General features: G+C 26.7%; 2 protein-coding genes and 1 pseudogene across 2 annotated transcripts; 2 read left to right on the top strand and 1 right to left on the bottom strand.

Moving 5' to 3' along the window:
* Positions 1-454: 454 nt before the first annotated feature.
* LOC113551748 (ribosomal protein S6 kinase beta-2-like) lies at positions 455-10,060 on the top strand. The gene is made up of 13 exons (XM_026954195.1): positions 455-1,082; positions 5,055-5,098; positions 5,521-5,779; positions 5,929-6,062; positions 6,985-7,047; positions 7,532-7,660; positions 7,733-7,823; positions 7,896-8,012; positions 8,238-8,369; positions 8,434-8,547; positions 8,808-9,062; positions 9,134-9,519; positions 9,589-10,060. Exons 1-12 carry the CDS (start codon positions 972-974, stop codon positions 9,509-9,511), a joined length of 1,827 nt encoding a protein of 608 aa, XP_026809996.1. The 5' UTR covers positions 455-971; the 3' UTR covers positions 9,512-9,519; positions 9,589-10,060.
* A 6,016-nt stretch (positions 10,061-16,076) lies between these two features.
* Positions 16,077-17,124, bottom strand: LOC113552486 (annotated as a pseudogene).
* Positions 17,125-21,259: 4,135 nt separating this feature from the next.
* On the top strand, positions 21,260-24,763 carry LOC113552996. The gene is made up of 2 exons (XM_026956084.1): positions 21,260-21,395; positions 23,571-24,763. Exons 1-2 carry the CDS (start codon positions 21,345-21,347, stop codon positions 24,309-24,311), a joined length of 792 nt encoding a protein of 263 aa, XP_026811885.1. The 5' UTR covers positions 21,260-21,344; the 3' UTR covers positions 24,312-24,763.
* The last annotated feature ends 171 nt before the right edge of the window (positions 24,764-24,934 follow it).

Consider the following 24,934-nt stretch of genomic DNA (forward strand, 5'->3'; position numbering starts at 1 on the left):
CACAGAACAGTACGATGCTATAAGTTTAATGGTTTTATAATGTTGCACAGCGGCATTCGGTAACCATCATTAACCACTCGCTAACCGCACGTCATTTTAACAGGTACACATTCCGCGGTGCATTCCGATCCGATTGCCACTATCGCAAATGCGCGAACACGTCCCCTCCTCCGTCTGTCGCCACACCGTCATTGACATAATGATAATAATAATAATATTATTGCGGTTTTTGCGTATGCGCACTGCACTATTGCCAACTGCAACTACTACCACTACAACTCCGTAATATTATGTTCTGTGATACTACTACTACAACTACACTATAAACATTATAATTCGTCGGAAGTATTCGGAACCACCTCTACCACCCACCGACGTCACGCGATTCTACTCGCGTCCCGTTCATCGAAAATATTCTACGTGTGTCCGTGTGTGCGCCCGCCATCCAGTGACTACGTTGAGTGAATGATCTGAGCGTAAAACGGTATCATCGTCGTCGTAGCCCGTGTTGGCCGTCGTGTGTAATAATAATAATAATAATAATAATAATAATAATAATAACAATAGTAATAATTAATATTACTATTATTATTGTAAAAATATATATTATTAAATAGTAAATACCTACAACTTACAAGGCTAACATTTCAGTGTATGACGAATGACGATTATATCGGTACCGGACATGTTTTATTAGGTGATCGAGAGATACCTACACGGTAAAATATAATATTATCGTTCGTTTAGTTTTCGCATTTCGCGTTTCGTTCTATCTGTTTCCCCGCTCCGACTATAATAATATTATTCTATAATGCCGTCCGTTTTGCAAACGCCGCGGATTTGATATTCGGCATATTATTATTAGCATCGTCTACGCCACCTCAGAGTACGCGTGCGAGACCATCGAATCAAATAAAACGTAAAAAAAATTTATAAATACCAGAACGAAATCGCACTTCCGCACTAAAGCCATGGCTGAGGCCGTCGTTTTCGACTTGGAATTGCAAAATAACGAGGCTCAACCCGCCAACGGGCCGAAGAACAACAGCGATTCTGACGACGAAGTGCTCGAAATCGAAGAGGTAAGATATAATTATTATTATTATTATTTATATGTACTGTTTTATATTACTATTTTGTTCGTATCTGTGAAGTATACATCAACAGAACCGTGTGTTTACCTAGATAGTCTATAGTTTTATATAAGTGTTTAACTTTTGGGATTCGTTTCCATTTTATTTTTTATTCTTAGTATAATTTGTTTGGAAATCAAAAATTACTGATTCCCTCAGTTTCCCACTTCTGTATCTACTAATAATTCAATAACTGTCAAAGGTTATATGCAAACCTAGTTGGTGAACAGAGATATAATTTCCTTTTACTTAACACATGATAATCATTTAGACTCATTTACATGCGTTTTACATGTGATTTGTTTGGTTTTTAATAAAAATAGCATAATAGGTATAATATTGTCTTATGACAAACTACAAAGAAATGAAAATACATTAATGAAATGTAGATGATATTATATTAGACATCTGTTTAAATATAATGGTGTTGAAGATTACTGTTTTAAATATTTTTAGTTAATAAACCGTATAAATATCTATGTATCTAATATTGATTATATAATAAATAATATATTAACTAAATTATTGAATCTACAATAAGTTAAAATAACTAATAAGAAACTATTAATAAATAAATTTACAAAATATTTAATCAAGTCTTTAGAATTCTGTGTTTTAAAGTACTAACTTATTATTATAAACATTCCTCGTGATTAAAGTACAGATAATTTACAGTTTAAAATTATACAAATTAACCAAACTACAAAATTTTGAATAAAGATTATACAAAAAATATATAATAAAAATAATAAATATATTAAAATAATATTATTTACTTATGTTTAATTTATTTTTTTAATTATATTTAAAATAAAATTGATAGTGCAGAGGGTGCAGAGCCTGTGTAATTTAAAAAGTTTAAAATACAATAAACATAAATATCTATGTACTTAATTTATATACAGTGTAATCAAAAAATAAAATAGGCATTTCAGTAACTAGGATTTTGTTAAGTAGGTACCTATAGAATAAAATCTAATCTGATTAAAACAAATATTGGCTCTTTATTATTCTGTTATATTTAGATTTTGCTCACATACAATTATTAAAGTATACCTAATACAAATTTATTGATTCCTGACATTGCAAAAATCATTAGATATTACCTATGACTTAATACAATTTAAAAAAAAAAAAATATTTTTTCAATAAGGAAATTAAATGAGTTAAAATTTATCTAAAATGTTTATATTCCTTAATTGTAATTATGTAGTTAAAACATTTTAAAATAATCAATAATTTTTTGATTAACTTATTTCTCCATTTCAAATTTTAAGTAGATATCTGATAACTAAATAATATTAAGTAATTCAGTCTTTACCTACTTTAGTTGTTTTTTTTTCAATTGATCTTTACCTTTGGCGACATGGGCCAATGCTTTAGTTCATACCTACTGGCCACTACAATAAAACTATAATATCTAACAATATTTTTTTCATGCATTTTAATACCTACATACATTTTTAGTCATAGTTACTATTTTATTTTCCATATTTAAATGTATATATTTATAAACTAGTTAAGGTACCTACTGAGGTAACTATTCTATACCAGTTTTTTTTTTTTTTTATTAGATATTTATAACTAAACTTTCATCATAATATTGTATGATAGTTAGAATAACAGTTATTATCCCTATTATTATTTTTTTATTTCTTAACCATCAGAATTTTCCTAGTAAATTGAATAGATAAAAAAGTAATACAGTAATACTATACATTTTAAAGTAGGTATACTTATTACTTAGATATTATGTTGGTACAATGATACCTAGCTTCTTAATAAATAAGATAAGATTGTTAAACAAAATAATATAACAATATAGGGAACTCTCTATTTTACACTTGGATAGAATTAGTATTTAATAATTTGAGAATGGATTACCGATTAGCTACCCATTATCAAAACTTTCAAAATTAAAAACAGTATCAATATAAATTGTAACCTTATTGACCTTGAATATATTTTATTACAATTACCTATTAAGCATCGTTGACATTTTATTTTACTTATCTGTATACTGTATATTGTACATTTGTATCTAATAATGTTAGGTACTTAAAACTTAACATTTTATATTTTATTAAATAAAATATAATAGGTAGATATAATATTTACTCTAATACACACTACTGTGTTAATATAATATGAATATTAAAATATTAAATCAATATTTTAATTACTTGAATAAATACTTTCAATTTCTAACATGTACATACTTATATTGTAAAATATTGTTTTCTTGTTTATGATATACATAAATCTATTATCATATAAAGTGGCTTTTCTGTATTTTCGTATTTTCTTGTTTAACAATTACAAAATAATTTAAAATTATAGAATTTATTAAATAATTACATGTATGTACCTACTCTAAATAAACATTTTATTTATAAAAACCTTTAGTGTTCATTGTTAAAAATAACTCAAGTTACCTTTTAATTATAATGTATAACTAATGATTAAATTAAATCTAACTAATTATAAATATTAAAAATTTATTGGATATTTGTCTTAAAATCGTCCGATGTTTTATCTTTAATTGAAATTCTTAATATTACACCCAATGATTTAATAGTCGATAGAACATATTATGTTTTTATAATAATAAAATAAACTGATATGATAGTTATTTTCGCCTATTTTACTAATAATACAATTACTTATTAATATCATTATTACTCATACTTATATATGTGTACGTATATTGATATTAATAAATAATTACTAAAAATATTGTATATAGGAATTACATGAAATTTCATGCCTAATTATTTCAAAAAGATCTTTTACGATAATTAACAAAACATTGAAATTTACTACTTACAAATCATAACTTTGGTTTCTTATCTATATTTATTGTGTAACTTTTTTAGAAGCTTATTTAATACTGGTAATATACAAAGCTATTAACTAGCTATTATAATATTATTTAATCAGTATTACTTATTTTTGTAACATTTTATTATTAATAAATAGGCAATTGTTAAACATTTATTCACATGTACATTGAATGTTAAATGCTAACAGTAATTATAATTTCAAGATAATATAATAAAAACTATTGGTCATTCTACTTACAAAGTTATGACTCAATAATAATTAATATTATTTAATTTTACATCATTTAAATTAAGACAAAATATTACATTTTATTTGTAGCTATACATACAAAGTTTAAGACATATTGGGTATATAAACGTGTATATGTAACATATTATTTTGTTCATAAACATTTTAGAAAGATTATCTAATTATATTTTTTAAACTTCATTATATTTAGAACTTAACTTTCCTATCACAAGCTTAGTGTATAGGTAGTATTTTAACTATATCAACTTATATGCATTTTTGTTATGTATTTCTGTTTTGCGATAAATATTAATTTTATTTTAGAAAGAACTTCTTACATTTGTTTTGAATATAAACAATTATTATTATTATATAATCAATAATATCCTTTATCTAATATTTTAAATTTAACAATAATATCTCAATTTGTAATTATTTATCCTGAATTCTTAGTTATAGATAAAAAAAAAAACTCAATAAGTTTGAGTTATAAATATACGTAATTAATGTAATTGTTATCGATGATATAAGAGTAGCTATGTAATCAGTATGTGCCTTGATATGTAATTATGTGTATGTTATACATACATGTATAATTAAGTTTAAGTTAGAACTAAAAATTTTGTCTGTTTTGAATATATTGGGAGAAATATTGCTGTCTGTAATTGTCTAGTCAAAAATAGAATAAGTCTGTTATAGACAGGTAGCAATACAAATCCTTTTTCTGAGACTTAAACATTTTTTCTATTAAAAGTGGTCTGTTGTGTCAAGTTTCACTATATCTATAATATATTTTATATCTATAAGTTCTTATTGTGTTTTAAAATTTGTATTGTTATTGTTTTTTAGGCTTGTTATGCTCAAGAACCAAACATTTATGAATACGATGAAAAGTAAGATATTTTTTTTTTATCTCTTTTTTATATATTTATAAGATACAATAATCCTACAATTTAGATAACATTTGTTTATGTATTGATTAGCATTCTATTTTTTTTATAATATTTAGCTGTATGCCAATGTACCTTGTACGTTCAAAATATATTTTGATTTATTATTAAGTATTATTCTCAATAATATTAAACCATTTTTTCTATTTATGTCATATGTGTTTTCACAGAAAAAAATATGAAAATTCCCATAAACCTATGCTTATAGTGTTTTATTGTTAAAGATTTTTCATAGTTCATTATAATTTAAATTGAATCTGTTAAACATTTTATTATACTTAATTTGCAAATGTGTATAATTTATATTATAATAAGTAATTTAAAACTTAAATTAAATTATTAAAAATATGTTTTTTAAATTATAGATCCAGTGATGTAGAGACATTAAAGTTATCAGATAGAACTGTAAACTCTACCAAAGAAAAGTTAACTCCAGATTGTTTCGAGATATTGAAAGTATTAGGAAAAGGAGGTTATGGAAAAGTATTTCAGGTTCGGAAGAAGACTGGTAATGATACAAATCAAGTTTTTGCCATGAAAGTCTTACGTAAAGCTACAATTGTCAGGAATTCCAAGGATATGGCTCATACCAAAGCAGAACGCAATATACTCGAGGCTGTTAAGGTTCAAGTTCAATTTTATTTGTATAATATTTTTATGGTTGGACAGAAATCTGTTTACAAAATATTCATTACTCTTATTTTAATTTTTTTTTATAATAAGAGGTTAAATATGGATGAAAATAACATACTTGTATATTTAAATATTTTTAGCACCCATTTATAGTCAGTTTGTTCTATGCATTTCAAACAAATGGTAAACTTTATCTTATTTTGGAATATTTAAGTGGTGGAGAACTTTTCATGCATTTAGAACGAGAAGGAATATTCTTAGAAGACACAGCATGGTATTGCACATTGTTTATTATTTTAGTTATTTATTATTATCAAATATTTGTGTAGTAATGACTGTGGAACCTCTACAACAAAATAATACCAACTACTTATTATTCTTAATATGCTAAGAACATTTATTTTATGATATTATATTTAATTGTGTTAAATTTGGTTCATATTAAGATACGTAAACACTAAATGTGTTTGTAATAAATTATTATATTTATGTAATTTATTAGATTTCATCATATACAGAAAAATTAGGTCATTCCATGCCAATTTGACCTACTGAAGTTACTACCTCAACCTTGAGCTACATTTTTATATAGTTATATTGGTAGTATCCAAAGTCAATTTGAGTATAAACATTTTGGAATAGTACACCAACAATATATTGAGAAGTGGTCAACATACCACATGTTGACCATTTACTGATAACAATGTATAATTTTAATTTGCAATAAAGTAATTATGTTTAAAATTATTTTTATTATCAGCTAATAGTTACTTATATCACAAATTCCATTGATGTGGTATGGTTGGTTAGTGAGTGGAGATGTACTACTAAATATACTACTTTCAAACTACCTGTAATAGTATCTTGTAATGCATGTGATACAAAAAAATTATGATTATTAAAAATAGTAATTATACTAAAACATTGAGTAATCTGTTTAAATTTGTATTAAATGTTATTGGTTAAAAATAAATTAAAAATTATAGTGTGAATTATTATTTTCTTTATAAGCTGAATTTTAATTTTTAGAAAAAAAATACTTTTATTTCATATCCTAAAAACAAAATACAAATGTCTTGCATTTTTTTAAGGTTTCACAGTTAACTACTAATTTAATTTAATTAAAAGTTGATTTATGATTAGTCTGTATAATTTTCTTATCATGTATTGACACAAGTTTAATTTTAATATTACAGCTTTTATCTAGCAGAAATTATTATTGCAATACAGCATTTGCACAGTCAAGGCATAGTTTACAGGTATTAATTTATCTAAAAATATATCAGTTAAAATTCTTAAGTATATTTATTTATTACATTTATCTAATATATTGTAAATTGTATTTTAATTTTTAAACGATTAGTAAAAAAATGTTTTATATACATCTATGTACAGTTTTGAGGCTTAAAGCTATTAATAGCATTAAAAAATGTATTATATTTTCTCCAAAATTTGTAATAACAAGTTATTATTTAAAACTTAGTAATTAATCATGTATATTGGTTGATTTCATTACAAAATACACTACCTCATAAATCCTTTAAAAGTATTTTGCTAATAAATAGAAATCAACAAATTATAATTTAAAATATATAATTTTTATTTATGAATATCCCTAATATTTAATATAAGCACTATGGTAATTAATTTATTTAATCTTTTTAATAATTAAAGCTACAAAATAATTTTTTTATCCTAACATTTTTTAAGTGTTTAAATTATGGCTTATATTTGTGTATTTAGAGATTTAAAACCAGAAAATGTATTATTAGACCAAGACGGTCATTTAAAATTGACTGATTTTGGTTTATGTAAAGAACATGTTCATGGAGTTAGTGTTACTCATACATTTTGCGGTACAATTGAATACATGTAAGAAATTTCAAACAACACTTATCAAATTTATTGAGAATTCAGTTAAAAAATATTAATTTACTTTATCAGGGCACCAGAAATTTTGACTAGAAGTGGTCATGGAAAACCAGTTGATTGGTGGTCACTTGGAGCTCTTATGTTTGACATGTTAACAGGAACTGTAAGTAATATTATTAAACTTAATTAAGAGTATTACAATTTTAATTTGTTTATATTTGTGTTTACTTTCTAGCCACCTTTTAGTGCTGATAATAGAAAAAAAACTATTGAAAAAATACTTAGAGGGAAACTTATAATGCCACCTTATGTATCTCCTGAAGCTAAAGATCTTATGAGAAAATTACTTAAAGTAAGTAAAAAAAAAAAAAACAATTTTTTTATAATTTAATTAATAATATATTTGTATAATACAAACTAATTATAAATGCTAAATATTTATATATATATAGAAATATTAGATGGCCAATTTAAAGAAAAAATTTCTTCTAAATAATATTTAAAATATTTTATAATCACTGTTAATAATTATATTAATTAATTGTAATTAAATTAACATTGTTTTTGAAATTAACAGAGACAAGTAAGTCATAGACTAGGATCTGGTGTAAATCAAGGAGAAGACATACGAAATCATCGTTTCTTTCAAAAAATTGTCTGGAAAGATATAATAAACCGTACTTGTGAAGCTCCATACAAACCAAAATTAGTATGTTCAACTATTGTTCACTTTTTGAATATAATTGTATATTTATTAAGGTATTTTTATTTAGAATGGCGCAGACGACACTACGCAATTTGATTCCAGATTTACAAATCAGCTTCCAGTTGATTCGCCTGTAGAAGACTCATTTATGCCACAAGATAATGATGAATTTAAATTTGATGTAAATATTTACAGTTTTGTTTTTGTACTAATTTATTGTGATATTTTTATTATTGATTATAGCATTTATTGTTAACTATAACTTTTTTGTGCATATTTAATTATTTTATGAAGTTAATAATTAAGTAATTAATTATATAAAATATTTTATTGATATATGCAATTTGATTGCAAATGATTGCATTGCTTATTTTAATTATTTTAGACTTGGTTCAATATTTATCTACTACTTTATCATTTGTAGTATTATTTATTTTTCAGGGTTTTACTTACATAGCTCCATCATTATTGGACACTCTTGGTACAAGTACAAGTCGAGATCATGCATTAAACACACATCAAAATTGTAAAACAGAAGAAATGGAAAAACCAATGGATGATGAGGATATTTTCCATAAGAATGTAATGCCAAAAAAACAAAAACTTGAAACGAGAATACAAAAATCAACACCCACACCTATGGTTCAAACTGTAATATGTGATTCTAGAAGATCCACTGACCAATTTCAAAGAGGGGTACTTATTAGTATTTAACAAGTCACATTTTAACAGAAATGTTCATAACTTTTTTTTTTTCATATAATCAGCATGTTCCAAGGAATCTAAACCCGTTCAGTGATTTTGAACCAATTGCATCAACATGTGCTCAGCTTTCTGCTACCCGAATTGATGAAGAAATGGAAACTGATAAATCATCTTCACCATCACTGTATCCAAATGTATCAAGATCCAATCCAGTACCAGTTTATCAACCCCGAATTGTGCAAGCTAGCACCACAAATCACAGGGAAATAGACCAATCAAGGTTGTTTGATGCATGTGCTCGACCATTCAACAATCACTCTGCTAGAAAACCATATAGACCTCATGTGTTGACAACAGTTAACAGTAATAATTTCCTGAATCAGAACCAAGATGAGATGATGGAAGTTGCTTCCACATCTAGCATACCGGCTCAAATTTAATTAATTAGGTAAATGAAGGCTATTTTTAATTTTATTTTCACTAATTTATTTATTGGCACTGAAAATTTTTATTCTAGGGTAATCGATGTGTTTAGAAGAGACCTGTTTCCAAACCAATCATAGTTACCTTGTTGGTTATAATGCTATTTTCTGGTAGATCTTGGCTACTTTTTACTTGTGGCCTTAAGGATCAGCTAATTTTATAATGTTTTTTATGCTAATTTGGCTTGATTTAAAGTGATAATTTTTACAAATTTTATAGTATATAAGGTTATTAACAATAGTAGTTAAAAATGTTAACATTTCCAAGATTGAAGGAAATGTTCTAACTTTATAATTAAGTTATACTACAATATTTAAATTAAATGTTCATGTTTTTTTTTTCCAATAAGTTTTTGAAATTTTATAATTTCTAATATAATATATATTATGTTTTATAAGTGCAAATTATTATTAGCCAAGGTTTATCTGATCTTAGATAACATTCAATTAAAAAATGTGTGGTTGGGGTGATATTATTTCGATATTTTTTTTTTTCTGGCAGACAAGGAAATAGTTCTCTTTTTAAATATTAATTTGACCATTTTATTTTCTATTGTATTAGAAATATATTCTGTTTATTTGGTTTAATTATCTTATTATGTTAAGGTTATCGTTATTTAGCTAAATTATTAATCGAGTGTTTTATTTTAATTATTATTTTTATTTAAGTAGATTTATTTGCCTATTACAATGTAAATAGTGAAAACTAGATAATTGTATGAAATTAATTATTTAGTAATATTTCCTCCAAAAGAATTTTCAAACACAGATATTAGAATAACGTTTTGAACTGAAGGTATTGGTATTGATAGAAAAATATCTATACGGACCATCCCACAGTTCTTAATATCTTGAATAGACTTTAAATATTTATCAATAATCTATTTTATTATTATAATTATGTACTAATAATATACTGTTATAGTCATGCAATATTATGTTTATATATATATTTTTCTAATCTAATCAAACACATTATAAATGAATTACAAACATGTTTGTACTAATATGAAACATTAGGTTGCTACTTATATGGTCTAAAATATTTTTATTTCTATTTCACTAGTTCCAGGCATTAATATTATTCTAGTGGACTAAACTCTTGTATAATTATTAATTAGAATTTTGAAATTGAGACAAGTGTTAAAAAAATCGCAAACAATTATTGAATTCAATATTGTAGTTTCATTTAATGTATATCATAATCTGTAGGGAAAGGGGGTAAGATTAAAAGATAATCCTGAAAACAATAATTGAAATATTATTGTTGTTTTAAAAGTAGTAATTATAAATATCTCATAGATTTAATACTTTTAAATTTTGTGATTTTTCAAACAGCATATTTTTTATTAATGTTAATGTTTTTACCAAACCATACATTGTGAATGTACTAATATGAAAATGATGTATAAACAATAATACAGCATTAAAAACCATATACTTAAAAGTTGTTTAATTTCTGTGTACAGATATTTTAATGAATTTTAAAACGAAACTACTGTGTTCATCGTAGGGAATCATATATTATTAATGAATATCTTTATGATTACTTTAAAAGGCTGTACTGTAGCCTATTATCATATTCCAGTAAAATGGTGTTAATCGAATGTATAATTATTGATAATAAATGATTGTTTTTATTACAAAAGTTATTTCCATAAATTAGATATGATTGTTTTTTTTTTTTTACCATTGTACTATTGTCACTTAATATTAAGAGAAAATTGAATGCCAATGATATAAAGTTACATTGTTTACTATGTTAATTTGTTACAGAATTATAGTTATATTAATTAATATATTTTGCCTGTTCCTTTTTACTTACATAATTTATAATTGGTAACATTTACCCTTGAATCCCAACTAAAAACAGTAAGTAATAAGGAAAACAAAAGTGCACATCAAGTGTGCAACTGTACAAGTAGTATGTAGTAATTTCAAATAGGAAAACATGATAGGTCAGTCTAGGACAATTGGTAGGATATATTATATTATTACCTATATTAAAATATATATCGTTATATTTTACTCGATTCGTAATTTCATGCGCTCATAAAATTTTTTCTACATTGACGCTAGAGGTTTTTTTTACAGTTATTTGAAGAAAAAGTTATGGATAACCTTGTTTTGGTTTTTTTAACCTAAGATATAAATTACAGAAATTTTACGAATTTTTAACTTCAAAATAACTTGCAAATTTTCACGATTTTGACATATTTAGTAAACATTTGAACTTTTAATGCTTATAAACAAAAATTGTACTAACGGTTTTTGATTTTTTTTTTTTTTTTTTTTACTATAATAAAAACAACTTATAATAAACCTTATATTAAATTTTAAAGTTTTTTTGGAAGCCAAATATTTTTTTTTATAGGCATTTCAAAAATAAAAATTTTAAAAAATCAAAAATTTCAATGGTCTGTAAATAGCTTAAAAGAATTCTAAATATTTTGAAAAATTTAATCATAAACGCTAATTTTGTAAAAATTTTAAGTATTTACAATGATTCGTTTTTGAGTTACATCAAAATCAAAAAATTGATTTTGTCGAAATGGTTATGCATAAAAATTCCCGTTTTTCCATTATTTTTTCTAGGTTTTTCCTGACACTTATAAAAAATACTAGAATTTTTTTACTTTTAACCCCCCCCCCCCCAAAAAAAAAAAAAATATTAACTAAATGAATTTTCTTTTTCAAAGAGAGGTTGAAGTCAAAAATCAAAACATTATTTCTACTCCAAAACGTGATGACAGACACACACAAAAAAAACATACAATCATTGTAAAATCAATACGTTCCTCACTTCGTTCAATATCTAAAATTATTTTCAAAAATCTATTAGAGAATATGATCTTGAAAGTTGAAATTAAACATCTCCCAAGCAAGTGATTCACGATCACAGTTGCAGATTGTGTCTCACGCTATCCCGTTAATACAATAAAACTAAATTAATATTTTTAATGAAAACAATAAATATAATTATACAGACAAAATTAACTTTGAAACTATTACAATATTCCAAAATAAAAATATATACTTCAACGTCGCACGTTGAATATCATGGATAGGTACGTACAGTGATGGATCTAGGACTTTTTTCAGGGAGGGGGAGCATAATATTATGTATTATATCATATAATTTTGTACGCACAATATTTAGGATTTGATGTTAGACCTTACACTTATAATATAACTATCAAGAGGCGGGCCGCGGACCCCTTCGAATTCGCCACTGGGACCACTGGGTACGTAACAAAACAAATTTAAAAATGGTCTTAAATCTTAAAATCCATTTAAATTTCCTATCATGATGAATCAATGAAAAGTATTTTAAATGTACTGTAGTTTCTGGGTGAAAAATAACAATACAATTTTATTTCATCAAGTTACTCAATGTTAAATTTAATTGTCAATAACAATGTTACTTTAAAAAACGTTAATATGTTTGAAATAATAAGCGTTGTTTGATAAATGAATCACTTAGACTTAGTAATTTAGTATTGTATTTTATTTTTTTATGTAATTTTTTAGTACACTCAGTTGTAGATACAGTTCGATTAATGGAGTGATAAATAATTTTAACTCAGTTTTGTTGTTCGATCAAAATTTATTAGTATTTTATTAATTAAAAAGTGAACCTAGTCCAAATGTCTAAAATAATGACAGTATTGTGGTAGCTAGAAAGTTGTTGCTACTCTGTCTGTTTAAGGACCACATACTATACATATAACAGGAGTGTTTCCATAGGGTATACTACATATACGCCGTATACTTTCAAGATTTTTTTTCAATATTATGAGTATACTGCGTATGCTCTCAACCTCAATTTTTTTCCATATTATTGACACACTCTTTACCGGCTTTACTCATATAGACCGTAAGAAAAATATTCTTATTGTATTAAATGTTTATATTTTATGACATAGTTTACTCTCAAAAAAATTAATGGGAACACCACTGTATAATTATGCATAAATGAACATTAACCATATCTCTAACATTATATATATATATATATTGATGGCAAGTGTATGTATGCTGTATGCACCGGATGTCCTTTATTCGTGGTCATCCCACGTTTTATCACTATTCTAGTGCAAAAACACACAATTCAAGCTCGTGTTGAATGGCAAATATAATATAATATAAATATCATCCGGTTTATGACTTGTGGATATCTGCATAGGCCTTCGGTTCCGTTCATGTTATTATTTATGACATAAATATTTACTTGTGTTTATATTTACATATTACATACTTACTACTTACAATTATATGTATAAGTATAATAATATAATACCTATATGTAGGTATAAGTTATCACAACTCACCACATAATTACACTACAATATTTAAAATCTTGGTTTGATGGTAACTAATAAATTAAACAATAATAATATGTACCTAATTGTAGTGGCACCGCGTTTATTTCCAACCGATAAGGAGAATGAGATCGCTTGTAATTGATAAAAAAAAATTTTAAAGTCCAAAAATATTTTCAAATGTTTATTTAAATTTCCTCAAATAATTCCAAGTATTACTCTAAATTAATTGAAATTATTCTATGTTCCTTACAAATACAATTTACCTCGATAGTATTCTAATTCTCAATATTTTTCCTTATTGATGTAGTAGTGTGAAGGCGCTCGCGTAAGTCTATAATGAATATGATCTATTTCGGTCTATCCTATATTGATCTTATTCCCTGCAATCTTCGATAGAATCCTTTATGGTTAAACAACGCACGTATTTGCGTGTTCCCTTGATACGTCTATAGGTACATCTTACATGGATATTTGCGATGATGGCATTTCACAATCCTTTCTGTTGAATGATGCACTTATCACGCGTAAACTCTTTATACCACAATTATGTGCAGCTGCATTTGTCTAGTTAAGACTACTTCACTACTTCTTAGTTGCATCTAACAAGTTACATTATCCCTACATAAAATACATTTTATAAGATACAAAAGTATTTTTAACTTATAATTCATTACCTCACAGTAGGTACCTATATTATACTATACTAGCTGCCCGAACTTCCTCCGGAAGAAATTATTTTTTTATAGTTTAATTTAAAAACTCATGACTATTTTTTGGCTAATAATATAATATAATTACATATTGTAGTTATTGTTATTGCTAATTTCTGAAAAGTACCTATACATCCTACATTTTGAATTCAACCATTGGAATGGTAAATTTTATTCTTTTTATTATAGAATAGAGATAAGGTAGAAAAAAATGTAACAATAAATTATTTGTTCAATGAATAATATATATTTCGATTGAAAAAATGCAAGTACAAACAAATAAATAATTAATAGTAATAATAATAACAATAATAAATAAACAAATATTTATATATATATATATAATAGTTATTATTATGAGAGGAAATGATAAGGCCAGATACGTTCAAAACCGGTTTCCTTCATCTCCAAAATCATGGCAGATTCTTATATATATAGATAAAATATCAAAACACGCGTATAGTACCTCCCCGCAAAAAAAAAAGTTTTATGTCCTCAAGACAAAGTCTAGTACAAGTTAGTTAAATTAATGTTATTATGTTAAATACAAGTTATTTTCTACTTGTTTTCAAATATTTTTAATAAATATAACATTAAACATAGATTTTTACAACCGATAAGTTTTTACATTTTAGTAGGTACATGAAATATTTATATTACAGATTTATTTTAATACTTTTTCAATATTATACATAAGATATTCATTTAAAAAAATGCGTATGTGGATTTTACAATAAGTATTAGGTAAATTGGTGACAATATGGTTATACATCTGACTAAATTTATGTTGGCAAGTAATTACATAATAAGATTTTTTTGAATAAAACTATAAAAATAAATATTTTATTAGTAATAATAACAATATCCTTCGATTAGTGTAATAATATATAATAATATATTTTTTTTTGTGAAAATAATAAAAATTAATAAAATATATATATATATTTCTTTTAATAATATATTGGTAAATAATATTATCCAAATACTAATATGTTATGCATTCGTTTTTTTTTTTTTTTGTACAGAATGTATTTATTTTGCCTCTGAATAAGGAATAAGGAATAGTTAGAATAGTTAGAATTCGATATCAAATTGATGATATAAGGATTAGTACAAACTCTATAATTTCAAGTGTATATGTGTATAATATATAGTTATGGGATAGTTTGGTTACATCTAAGTTAAAAATAAAATAAACTAAACTAAATTTTTTTGATGAGTTTATCACGTTAATTAATTATTTTTAGTATTCTATTTTCCTTGTATGTTACTAAAATTGTCATATTAGCGGTAATTATATATCATAGTCACAAAAATAATTAGTTAAATTATTCCAATCGTCTTCGTCATATAGCATCTGTGTTGAGAGATAAATATTAATTATTATTGGAGTAATTAATTATTTCTATCTATTATTTTGAATTTTAATAGATCATTGAGATTATACAATTCATAAATTCTAAAAATTAAAATGTATTATAATTTAATTTAAATAAAATTTTTAATTAGATTTTCGTATCATTGTTTCCTGATAACATAATCAAATATACATTTTATAAATTTGACGTTTGTTCGAGAGTCATTTGCATACTTCATTTTATGATTTTTTGAGCAAATCATATCATGGGTCTTCTCTAAATTCAACATGCGTCTTGTTTTATTAAATGTACCTATCTCAACTTCAAATATTATTTCTTTAGTATGTATTTTTTCTAACTGTATAGAATACGTCTGATTAAATAATTTATCGCAACATACAATATTTAAAATAGGAAATGGTTTTGTTCCTAACCGGCTCAAAATACTTTTATTAGAATCACCATTCCGTAAAACTAATACATTAATTTTATTATCACTTTTCAAAATATAGTTATCAATAAACATTGGAGTTAAATTATTAATTTTATTTTTCGAACATTTATTTAATTAATATTATTTATTTAATTTATTTACTTCTGATCCCTCATAGGTCGGACCACCTCGTTGAGTGCCAATAATAAAGGTTACCTACCTTCAAGCTTCCTAATCTTCAATCTGTCTAGGCTATTAGAGATTGCACCAGATATCAATACGATACTTGTTTTGTTTATCATAGAGAACTCGAAATCCACTTTAACGAATTTATGAATTAAATAATCATTACATTCATTCCATCTTATAAGTAACCTCTAAAACCATTATTTAATATTTTGTTTTCTACGAAATTAATATCGCTATATCGTTTAATTCCAATGTTTTAGCGTCCAAACCTCCAAACTATTAATTATCTTAATTTTTTCATCGAGTTATTTTATTTTTAATTTTTCTTTGTATTTTGTATATATAATATATATATGTTAATAAATTAATCAATTAATTTTTATTCCTATTACAAAAATATTTGTATCTTTTTTTATTTTGTAAATTATAAGTATTTTATTAATTACCCTTGTATAATTGTATTAAATATATATATTTTAACTCTGTTTATATTTAGTTATATAAACTATTTTTTATAATCTACTTTAATCTTAAGATTATTTTCGTCACAAAACATAAGGACTTATTTCTTTCTAAAAAAAATATCAATTAATTCTCTATATTACTTTATATACTGCACTCTTTTTTAATAAAATCAAAAAATATAAGGACACACACGGCTCAATCAAATTCTCAGTAAATTCAAAACTATTAGAACTAAAATCTCGATGAAATATTTACTCAATTTAGTTTCCAACTTGTTATTCCACTTATTCTCTTCGAAGTTCGAATTATTATTTATTTATTCAGTATCTTTCATTAACACATAATAATAATATACCTATAGGTCTTTTCTGCCTAAAAAATTATTATTTCACTTTTATCATCAATTATTACTTCAAACGTACTTTATACACGCACAAAAAATAATATGTTATCCTACTAATTACTATATATTTTTTGCTATAGGACAATATACTTGTAATATAAACACCTTCACTAAAATGTATACAATGGTTACAGGTACAGTTCGAAAAGCAACGGATCAGAGCTTACAAAAATATAATATGAAAAAAAAATATTACAACTTACTTATTACTAATAACGATGGCACGAGCTACTCATCCTGATTCCATTGTTGTTCTAGACTAGCTGATTGTCTCCTGGACGGTTTGCTTGTTATGTACAGCTTTTTTTATCAGGGCCATTGAAGTGGTCACGTACTACATGTAGCGATCGCTGTACAGGACACGACGATCGGAACCACAACTATTATTTAAATGAAGTAGCACGTTTGTTGCAATCTCGTGACGTATTTGAAAAAAATAAATAATAAATAAGTTAAACACTTTACTCTTTACTTCAAAATAAAATAGAATGTTTTTCATATAATCTAAACATTAAAATAATTAAGCGCACAGTCGTAAACTCACTGGACTTTTAACTACTGCTGACTAGTGACTATCTTCTAACTATTGAATATTGATAGATGCTCTACCCTTATTTATATGAGTCCTATCAATGACCTATATATGCTGGTGTGATAAATATATATATTCTAATATTTCCCTTGGTTTTGCCGAACTGAATTTAATTTTTACGCATATCGGTAAAAACAATTTGTTGTTTCCCCTCTTTGACCTAGCCTTTACGCATTTTAGGTTTTGAATATATGTTACGTACCTTATACTAATCATAAATTATTATACTACTTGTTTAATTTATCATCTATACTACATTAAAATGCATATAGAAATTATTTTGGGTTTTAGGATTACTACATACTGTTGAGTGTTTTGAGTGTTGGTCTTTTTCAACAATGATTCGGTGAAGAACTGCAGCCTCCTTGAATATGTCGCGTCTGATTATGAATATACCTATGTATATTTTTTAATTGAATACAAATATAAAATACTCAACACAACTCGATAATTTTTAAATCCAAAAAATATGTTTTATTAAAAAATATTCCAAGTCTAAAAATATAAAATCTGGTGCAGACTGGCGTGAAGGTGCTCGCCCTAACTCTGAAATGTCATATCTGCCTAAGTCCTATCTTGGACTCTTCTGTATAGGTTATTTCCCCACTATTTGGTCAAATCCCTCATTGCCAAGCAACGCGTGTTATCATATTCCCACGGTTCACGCGTACATCCGATAAATGATCATCATATTCCTCTCGTATAATTTATGTTGCCACGATTACGTACATCCTACGTCCAAGCTTCATGAACTACAATCAAGGTAGCTGTTTTACTCGACAATTTTATCACATCATTGATCATCATATATGTAAATAATTGTAGGGCTATAAGATTTATTTTTATTAATCTGAAATTATAATAACGTTATGTTAATATATATTAACAATATATTCTATGAAAATATACTGATGGGTGCCAGCCTGTTTTCAAAATTATGAACTTTAGTTCCTTTGTTTTAATCTATAGTTGTCAGTCTTATAAAGTATTCGAAAACTTGTATTTAAATACTTTTCGGCCAATGTATTTTTGAAATACTTAAAAATACTTTTTATTTGTATTTTATTCTAAAATATACTAAATACCTACATACTTTTTTTCATTCTAGTGTTTTACTCCAAAAGTCCAAATTCCAATTACCAATATTTAAAAAAATATTGGACCATTCCAAATTTTTTTTCAATTACGGCCTTGTGATGAATACTGTATACCTAAGTAATTATCTAATATTTTGTACCTGTTAATGTATTATATTTATTAACTCAAACATTTATAAATAAGTTTAATTACGAAATACCTATCTATTTGCAAATAATATTAATTATATAAAAATATGAAATAAATAAATATTTTAATAAAAAATTGATTGAACTAAAAAAAGTATTTGTTTAAGTATTTTGAATACTTTTAAAAATATGTATTTGAATACGTATTTTAAATACAAATGACTCCAATAGTATTTAAATATTTTAAATACGTATTCTAAATGCATTTTAAAAATATTCTTAACAAGACTGATAGTTGTTAGGCCTATTAAAGTGTTTATGACTTGTGTTAATGAGTTCCTGAAATGACTTTCTGCCGACCATTCCGGGTTAGATTATTATTTATTATTTACCAATTTATTACATGTTTGAATAATTGAACACGTAAGCTTACGTCGTAGTATGTTCTATAGACTATCAAAGCACGTATAGTTAATCAAAAGGAATTTAGGAGTCTCAAAAAGGTTATTTTTAAGTTGTATACAATGTTATTGGTTCAAATACATTTATACCTGATTAGAATAAAAATTATATAATTATATATATTAATGCCATGGATAACTTTTTTTATTGGCTTTTAGCGATTCAGAAAGTATTATGATTTATAGTACTTATTGTAATATAAGTCTATTGTCCATTATAGAAATTTTTTATTTTAAAAACCACGTGGTACCTAAAGTAATTAATATATATAAAACTGGTTTAAAACAAAAATTTCAAAAATATTTTAATTATAACTTAATATTTGATACCAGTTGATTTGAATCACGGTATATTATAATATAACGTGATTTTAATTAACTATATAATTGTTCTTAAATTAATTTTAAAATTAATCAACTTCAGTTAGGTAAAAAAATTAATAGGTATAATAATTCCCACTTTTGCATATTACATAGATACTTAATACCTATATATTATACATACATACAAATACAATAGGTATATAAAATAATAATAGGTATTAGGTATAAGGTATTATACGTAACATTTTGTGTTTTTTTTGTTGATTTTTTTTTTTTTTTGCACTCGTAAATTACACGTTAAAAATGTTGATTTTAAATAAATAAGAGTATATATAACTATGAAAACCAATTTAGTCAACAGAAAAATTATAATCATCAAATTCATAAGTGTAGGCGTACAATAACCAATCGATGGTTTCTATACCATATTGAGTTTAGCGTTAGGTCTACTATTATTGTTGATGTGTATAGAGGGTGTCGTCCGTGTTCGTTAACACATGCATATTAATTATTTGGAATATTAACATTGTATTAAAACCTAATTTTAGTATAATTATTATTACTTTAGAAATTTTTGGTTTGCTAATATATATATATATAAAAAAAATTGGTTTCAAACGTTATCCCGAAAAACGTTGTGACACGGAACTTATACAAAACATAGTTGCATGCGTATAAATATTTAAAAAGTTTAACTATCAATTTTCATTAAGTAAGATCTTTCATTCATATCATATTAGCTTCAGACTGTATATATATATATATATGTATATATATATATAGTTATTACCTTTATTAATCTGTAGAGTTCTCAAGCTTAGACAAAAAAAAAGGTGTACCCATAGAGCGAAAATGGAAACTCAAAATTAAGGGCTGATTTTTAAAATTTTAGTCTCACAATCCGTTCTTCGGATGACCTTTTTTGGTTATTTTCTTAAAATAATTCTATAAATATAAATTTTATAACGCAGCGCGGCGATGGAGTTATCCATCCCTGCAGATATAGAAATTCGTATATACCTATATTACTTATTTACATATGCGTATTGCACCTATTTATATATACAAAGTGTCAACCTAACATGTGAGACATCCTGTAGACAGACATAAATGTGACTGCGAGTGGATTACCTATAAACGGGTTTTTTCGCATTTTTTACACCACAACAGTAATTGCGGTATTTATCATGCCAGGTGTTTTTGACTATTGTTCGCGTGATCCACCACGTACAAAAGTTGCAGTAATCGGGTATAAAAATACATAACTGTTGTTAACCTGCGAATACTATACAAAAAAGCTCAACGATGGCTTACATCCAAATATTGGCGATCGTGCTGTGCTCTTGCTTCGTACAGGTAAATTCAAATAAAATAAAATCAATATATTTTATATATAAAACGTGAAGACTAATAACTGATATAATTTGACAATAGTTATCTTTAAAGTCATGCGATCTATTTTATATATTGATATGTATTGTACATATTATTCAATGTTATAAATATTATCATATTCATTATTCAGTATAGACAATATAATATATAGTTACCTATAGCCTATAGGCTATAACTTCAGAGTTTTATATTTATTTTCATGGAGTATTGTAGTGGTATTTTCTAAACACATTAATTTAATGCTCATAACAATATAGTATTATAATCGAACAAAATCATTAAAAATTTGATATTATCAAATATGTTCATACCAATTGTGCATTTATACCATTTCTATACCTAGCTGATTTAAAATTCTAAGTACCTAGATGATTATTATCGAACAATATTTACATTTTGAATTAACACCAGATTTTTGTCGTGATTCGTGATGTTTTTAGTATCCTATTTAAAGGTTATTATTTTTGTAATTTTCTTTGGCCAGCAGTAGGTACAATTTTGGAAATACATCTTATCTTCGGAATTCGTGTATTTAAATTAAATAAATAAGTATAATATTAAATTATGTGAATAAAATCTATAATTCAGTAGTTTTTAACCTGTTCGTCGCAACTCCCAGAGACGTCGTCGGTTTTTATAAAGGAGCCGCGTCCGCAGTGGAAACTGAAAATTTTTCATATATTATTATAATGTTCTTTATTATCATTATTATTATTATACGTATGGGGGACTCGTATATTTGACTTCAAAATCAAAAAGAGCCGAGAACCCAAAAAAGTTGAAATATAATGCATGTATATAATTTATTTATTTATTTAAATCTGCATCAGAGTTAAGACGTTTTGCTGTGCAAGTCACGCAATCTTGGATTAAGATTTTTAAGGCTCCATTAAGCAATGAAAAAATATTTTCTGTATAATTGTATTTTTATCTAGCTTATAATAAAGCTAATTTTCATATCATACATCGTATAAATTTATCATCATACTAATATTAAATTATTTAAATTATTAAATCCTAAAAAGTAAATAAGAAAGTGGTTTTATTTACAAAATCGAAGTTTATTTTTTAATAAATATTTATATTCGTATTATGAGACTATAACAATTGTAGTGAGCCAAACAATTAATCATTGATAAGTGATGTTGAAGTCGTGATGTAATAAAATAAGATGATGCAAATATTTTCAAAGGTTTTCAATTGCAAATTATTCCAAGTGTTTTACTAGAAAATTAGGCTAAGTCCAAATGACTGATTCGTGATGTCGACTGACGTAAAGATGCTCGTACTAACTCTGGTAATTCACGTCTATCGGAGTTCAAAATTCTCTCCAGGGCCCCCCTATATAGTCAGTTTCCCCCTGTCCTACTTTTCTCCAGTCCCTTCTGGCTAAATGCTTCATTTGTGTTCACACGTTATTACGCAGCTTAGGGGATTCACGCGGACGTACGATGACCTAAATAGATTGTGGCAGGATGACACCGCCTACGTATCTATAATATAGTTCGAACAAATCCGTACAAGGCGTACATAGCTGTATTATACTATACACTGCGTAGTTTCTGGTACTGACGAATCTGATTCGTTCTTTGTCAAGAGACTTGAATTCTTATGTTATGGATCCTGTGTATTTTTGGAATTCTGAACTTGCTAGACCTATCTCTGCTTTTTATGTTGTCGTTTAACCTTCACTTTTCCTTGTTATAATCCTGGCACTAGTTACGAGATATCTGATGTATAGTAGTATGTTTACTATACATTATGCGATGTTACGCCTACTGCTTATTGTTATTATTATTACCACTCTGAGATGATGTCAGAACACGTAGCAAAATATTTATATTTTTTTTTTTTATTTGCACACAGTACTTAATAAATATGATAATAATGAATTACAATATTGCAAATGTATATGATGCGAAATTATAGACGCACATAAAAAAATGTCAAGTCTTGTGGCCTGGGGGCAGATTATCCACCACACTAGACTCTCTCCTCCACCCCACTTAATCCGGATTTCGTTTGCCGCTGTATGATGTCGGCGTATTTTGATAAAACGAAAATACGCGTCCGAACGTTATATTCGTTTCTCGAATCTCGCTGGGAACTCACCATTTGGACGTTTTCGTGTTGCAGGACGCGTTTTCTGTGGCCAAAGTCGTTCGGAAACCGGTAGCAGCGGCTACTACCAATGACGTGGCGGCCCCACAATTTCCGGACGCTAATGACCAAGCAGCCACGATGCGGCCGGTGAGACGGATGACGACGATAAAGCGGACCGTGTCCCGAAAACCGACCGCGGTTCAAGCGCCACCTCCGCCGCCGCCACCCAAGTACCCGTACCTGACCGCCGTGAAGGACATGTTCTGGAACACGTGGGAGGACATCAACCGGAACGACGTGGGCAAGCTGAGCACCAGGGCGCTGAGGAACATGTTGGGCAGCGTGCTCGTCGACGATCTGTTCTGGTCGTCGGCGTCGTCGGCGGTCAGAAGGCGCGCTAAGGTGACCAACGACAGTCAACGGGCTGACCACAAGATCCGTATGTGCAACGCGCTCACTTCCACCCTCACCAGCCCGAACGCCATGCAGGGCTTCAAGGAAGTGGTCAACGAGGTCTACGGCACGGTGTCCCGCATCCGGTCAGACGTTGGCACGGACGCCCTACGGCTAGCAATCGAGATAGTCAACGGCGGCGAGGTGACCAATGGCCTGAACATGCTTACCAACATCGTGACCAACATAAGGCTCAACCCTGAGATGTTGAACAAGGGATTCAACATGTTCCAAAGGACGCTAAACCTGGGCGGTATGTTAAACATGAGCGGTGGTATGGCCAAGGGCCTCATGTCGATCACGTCCAAGTTCAACAAGTAGCGCGCGCGCGTGTTGCACACACAACAGCCGTGTTATAGTGCCCGCCTACAAGATTATAAAATAAATAATAATACACAGTCATCATCGCGTTAATTCTGTGCAATAATAATAATTATATCGTTTGCGCACATACGTAATATAGTAGGTATATCTCTTACAGGTAGTATTATATATATTTGAGCGTAAGCGACAAAGCATATTATAATATTATACATAGGTACTTCTTATTAAAATATTTACCGACGATTTACTTTCGAGCAGCGGCGGCCATCGTCATGTAATAGGTATATTACGTACAACGTTATGTGTTAAATGTTATGTTAACGTGTTATAATATATTGTTCAAGCAACTGCTACCGCAAGTCATTACACGCAACCATAATATAAATAAAATACCTGTATAAGATTATTATTGAATGTATAAATATAATATATTATTAATATTACATAAACTCGATTTGTTTTTTACACATTGGTAACGACAATACAATTTCTCCTCGCGGACAACTGCAGCGCACTGTCTCCAACGCTTATCGATATACATAATGTGACCCCCAGCTGACCTTCATATATATATATGTATGATATTATATGTTTATATGTATATTAATGATAATATATGT

The sequence above is a fragment of the Rhopalosiphum maidis genome, chromosome 2 (genome assembly GCF_003676215.2).
Source record: "Rhopalosiphum maidis isolate BTI-1 chromosome 2, ASM367621v3, whole genome shotgun sequence".
In the NCBI taxonomy this organism is placed as follows: Eukaryota; Metazoa; Arthropoda; class Insecta; order Hemiptera; family Aphididae; genus Rhopalosiphum; species Rhopalosiphum maidis.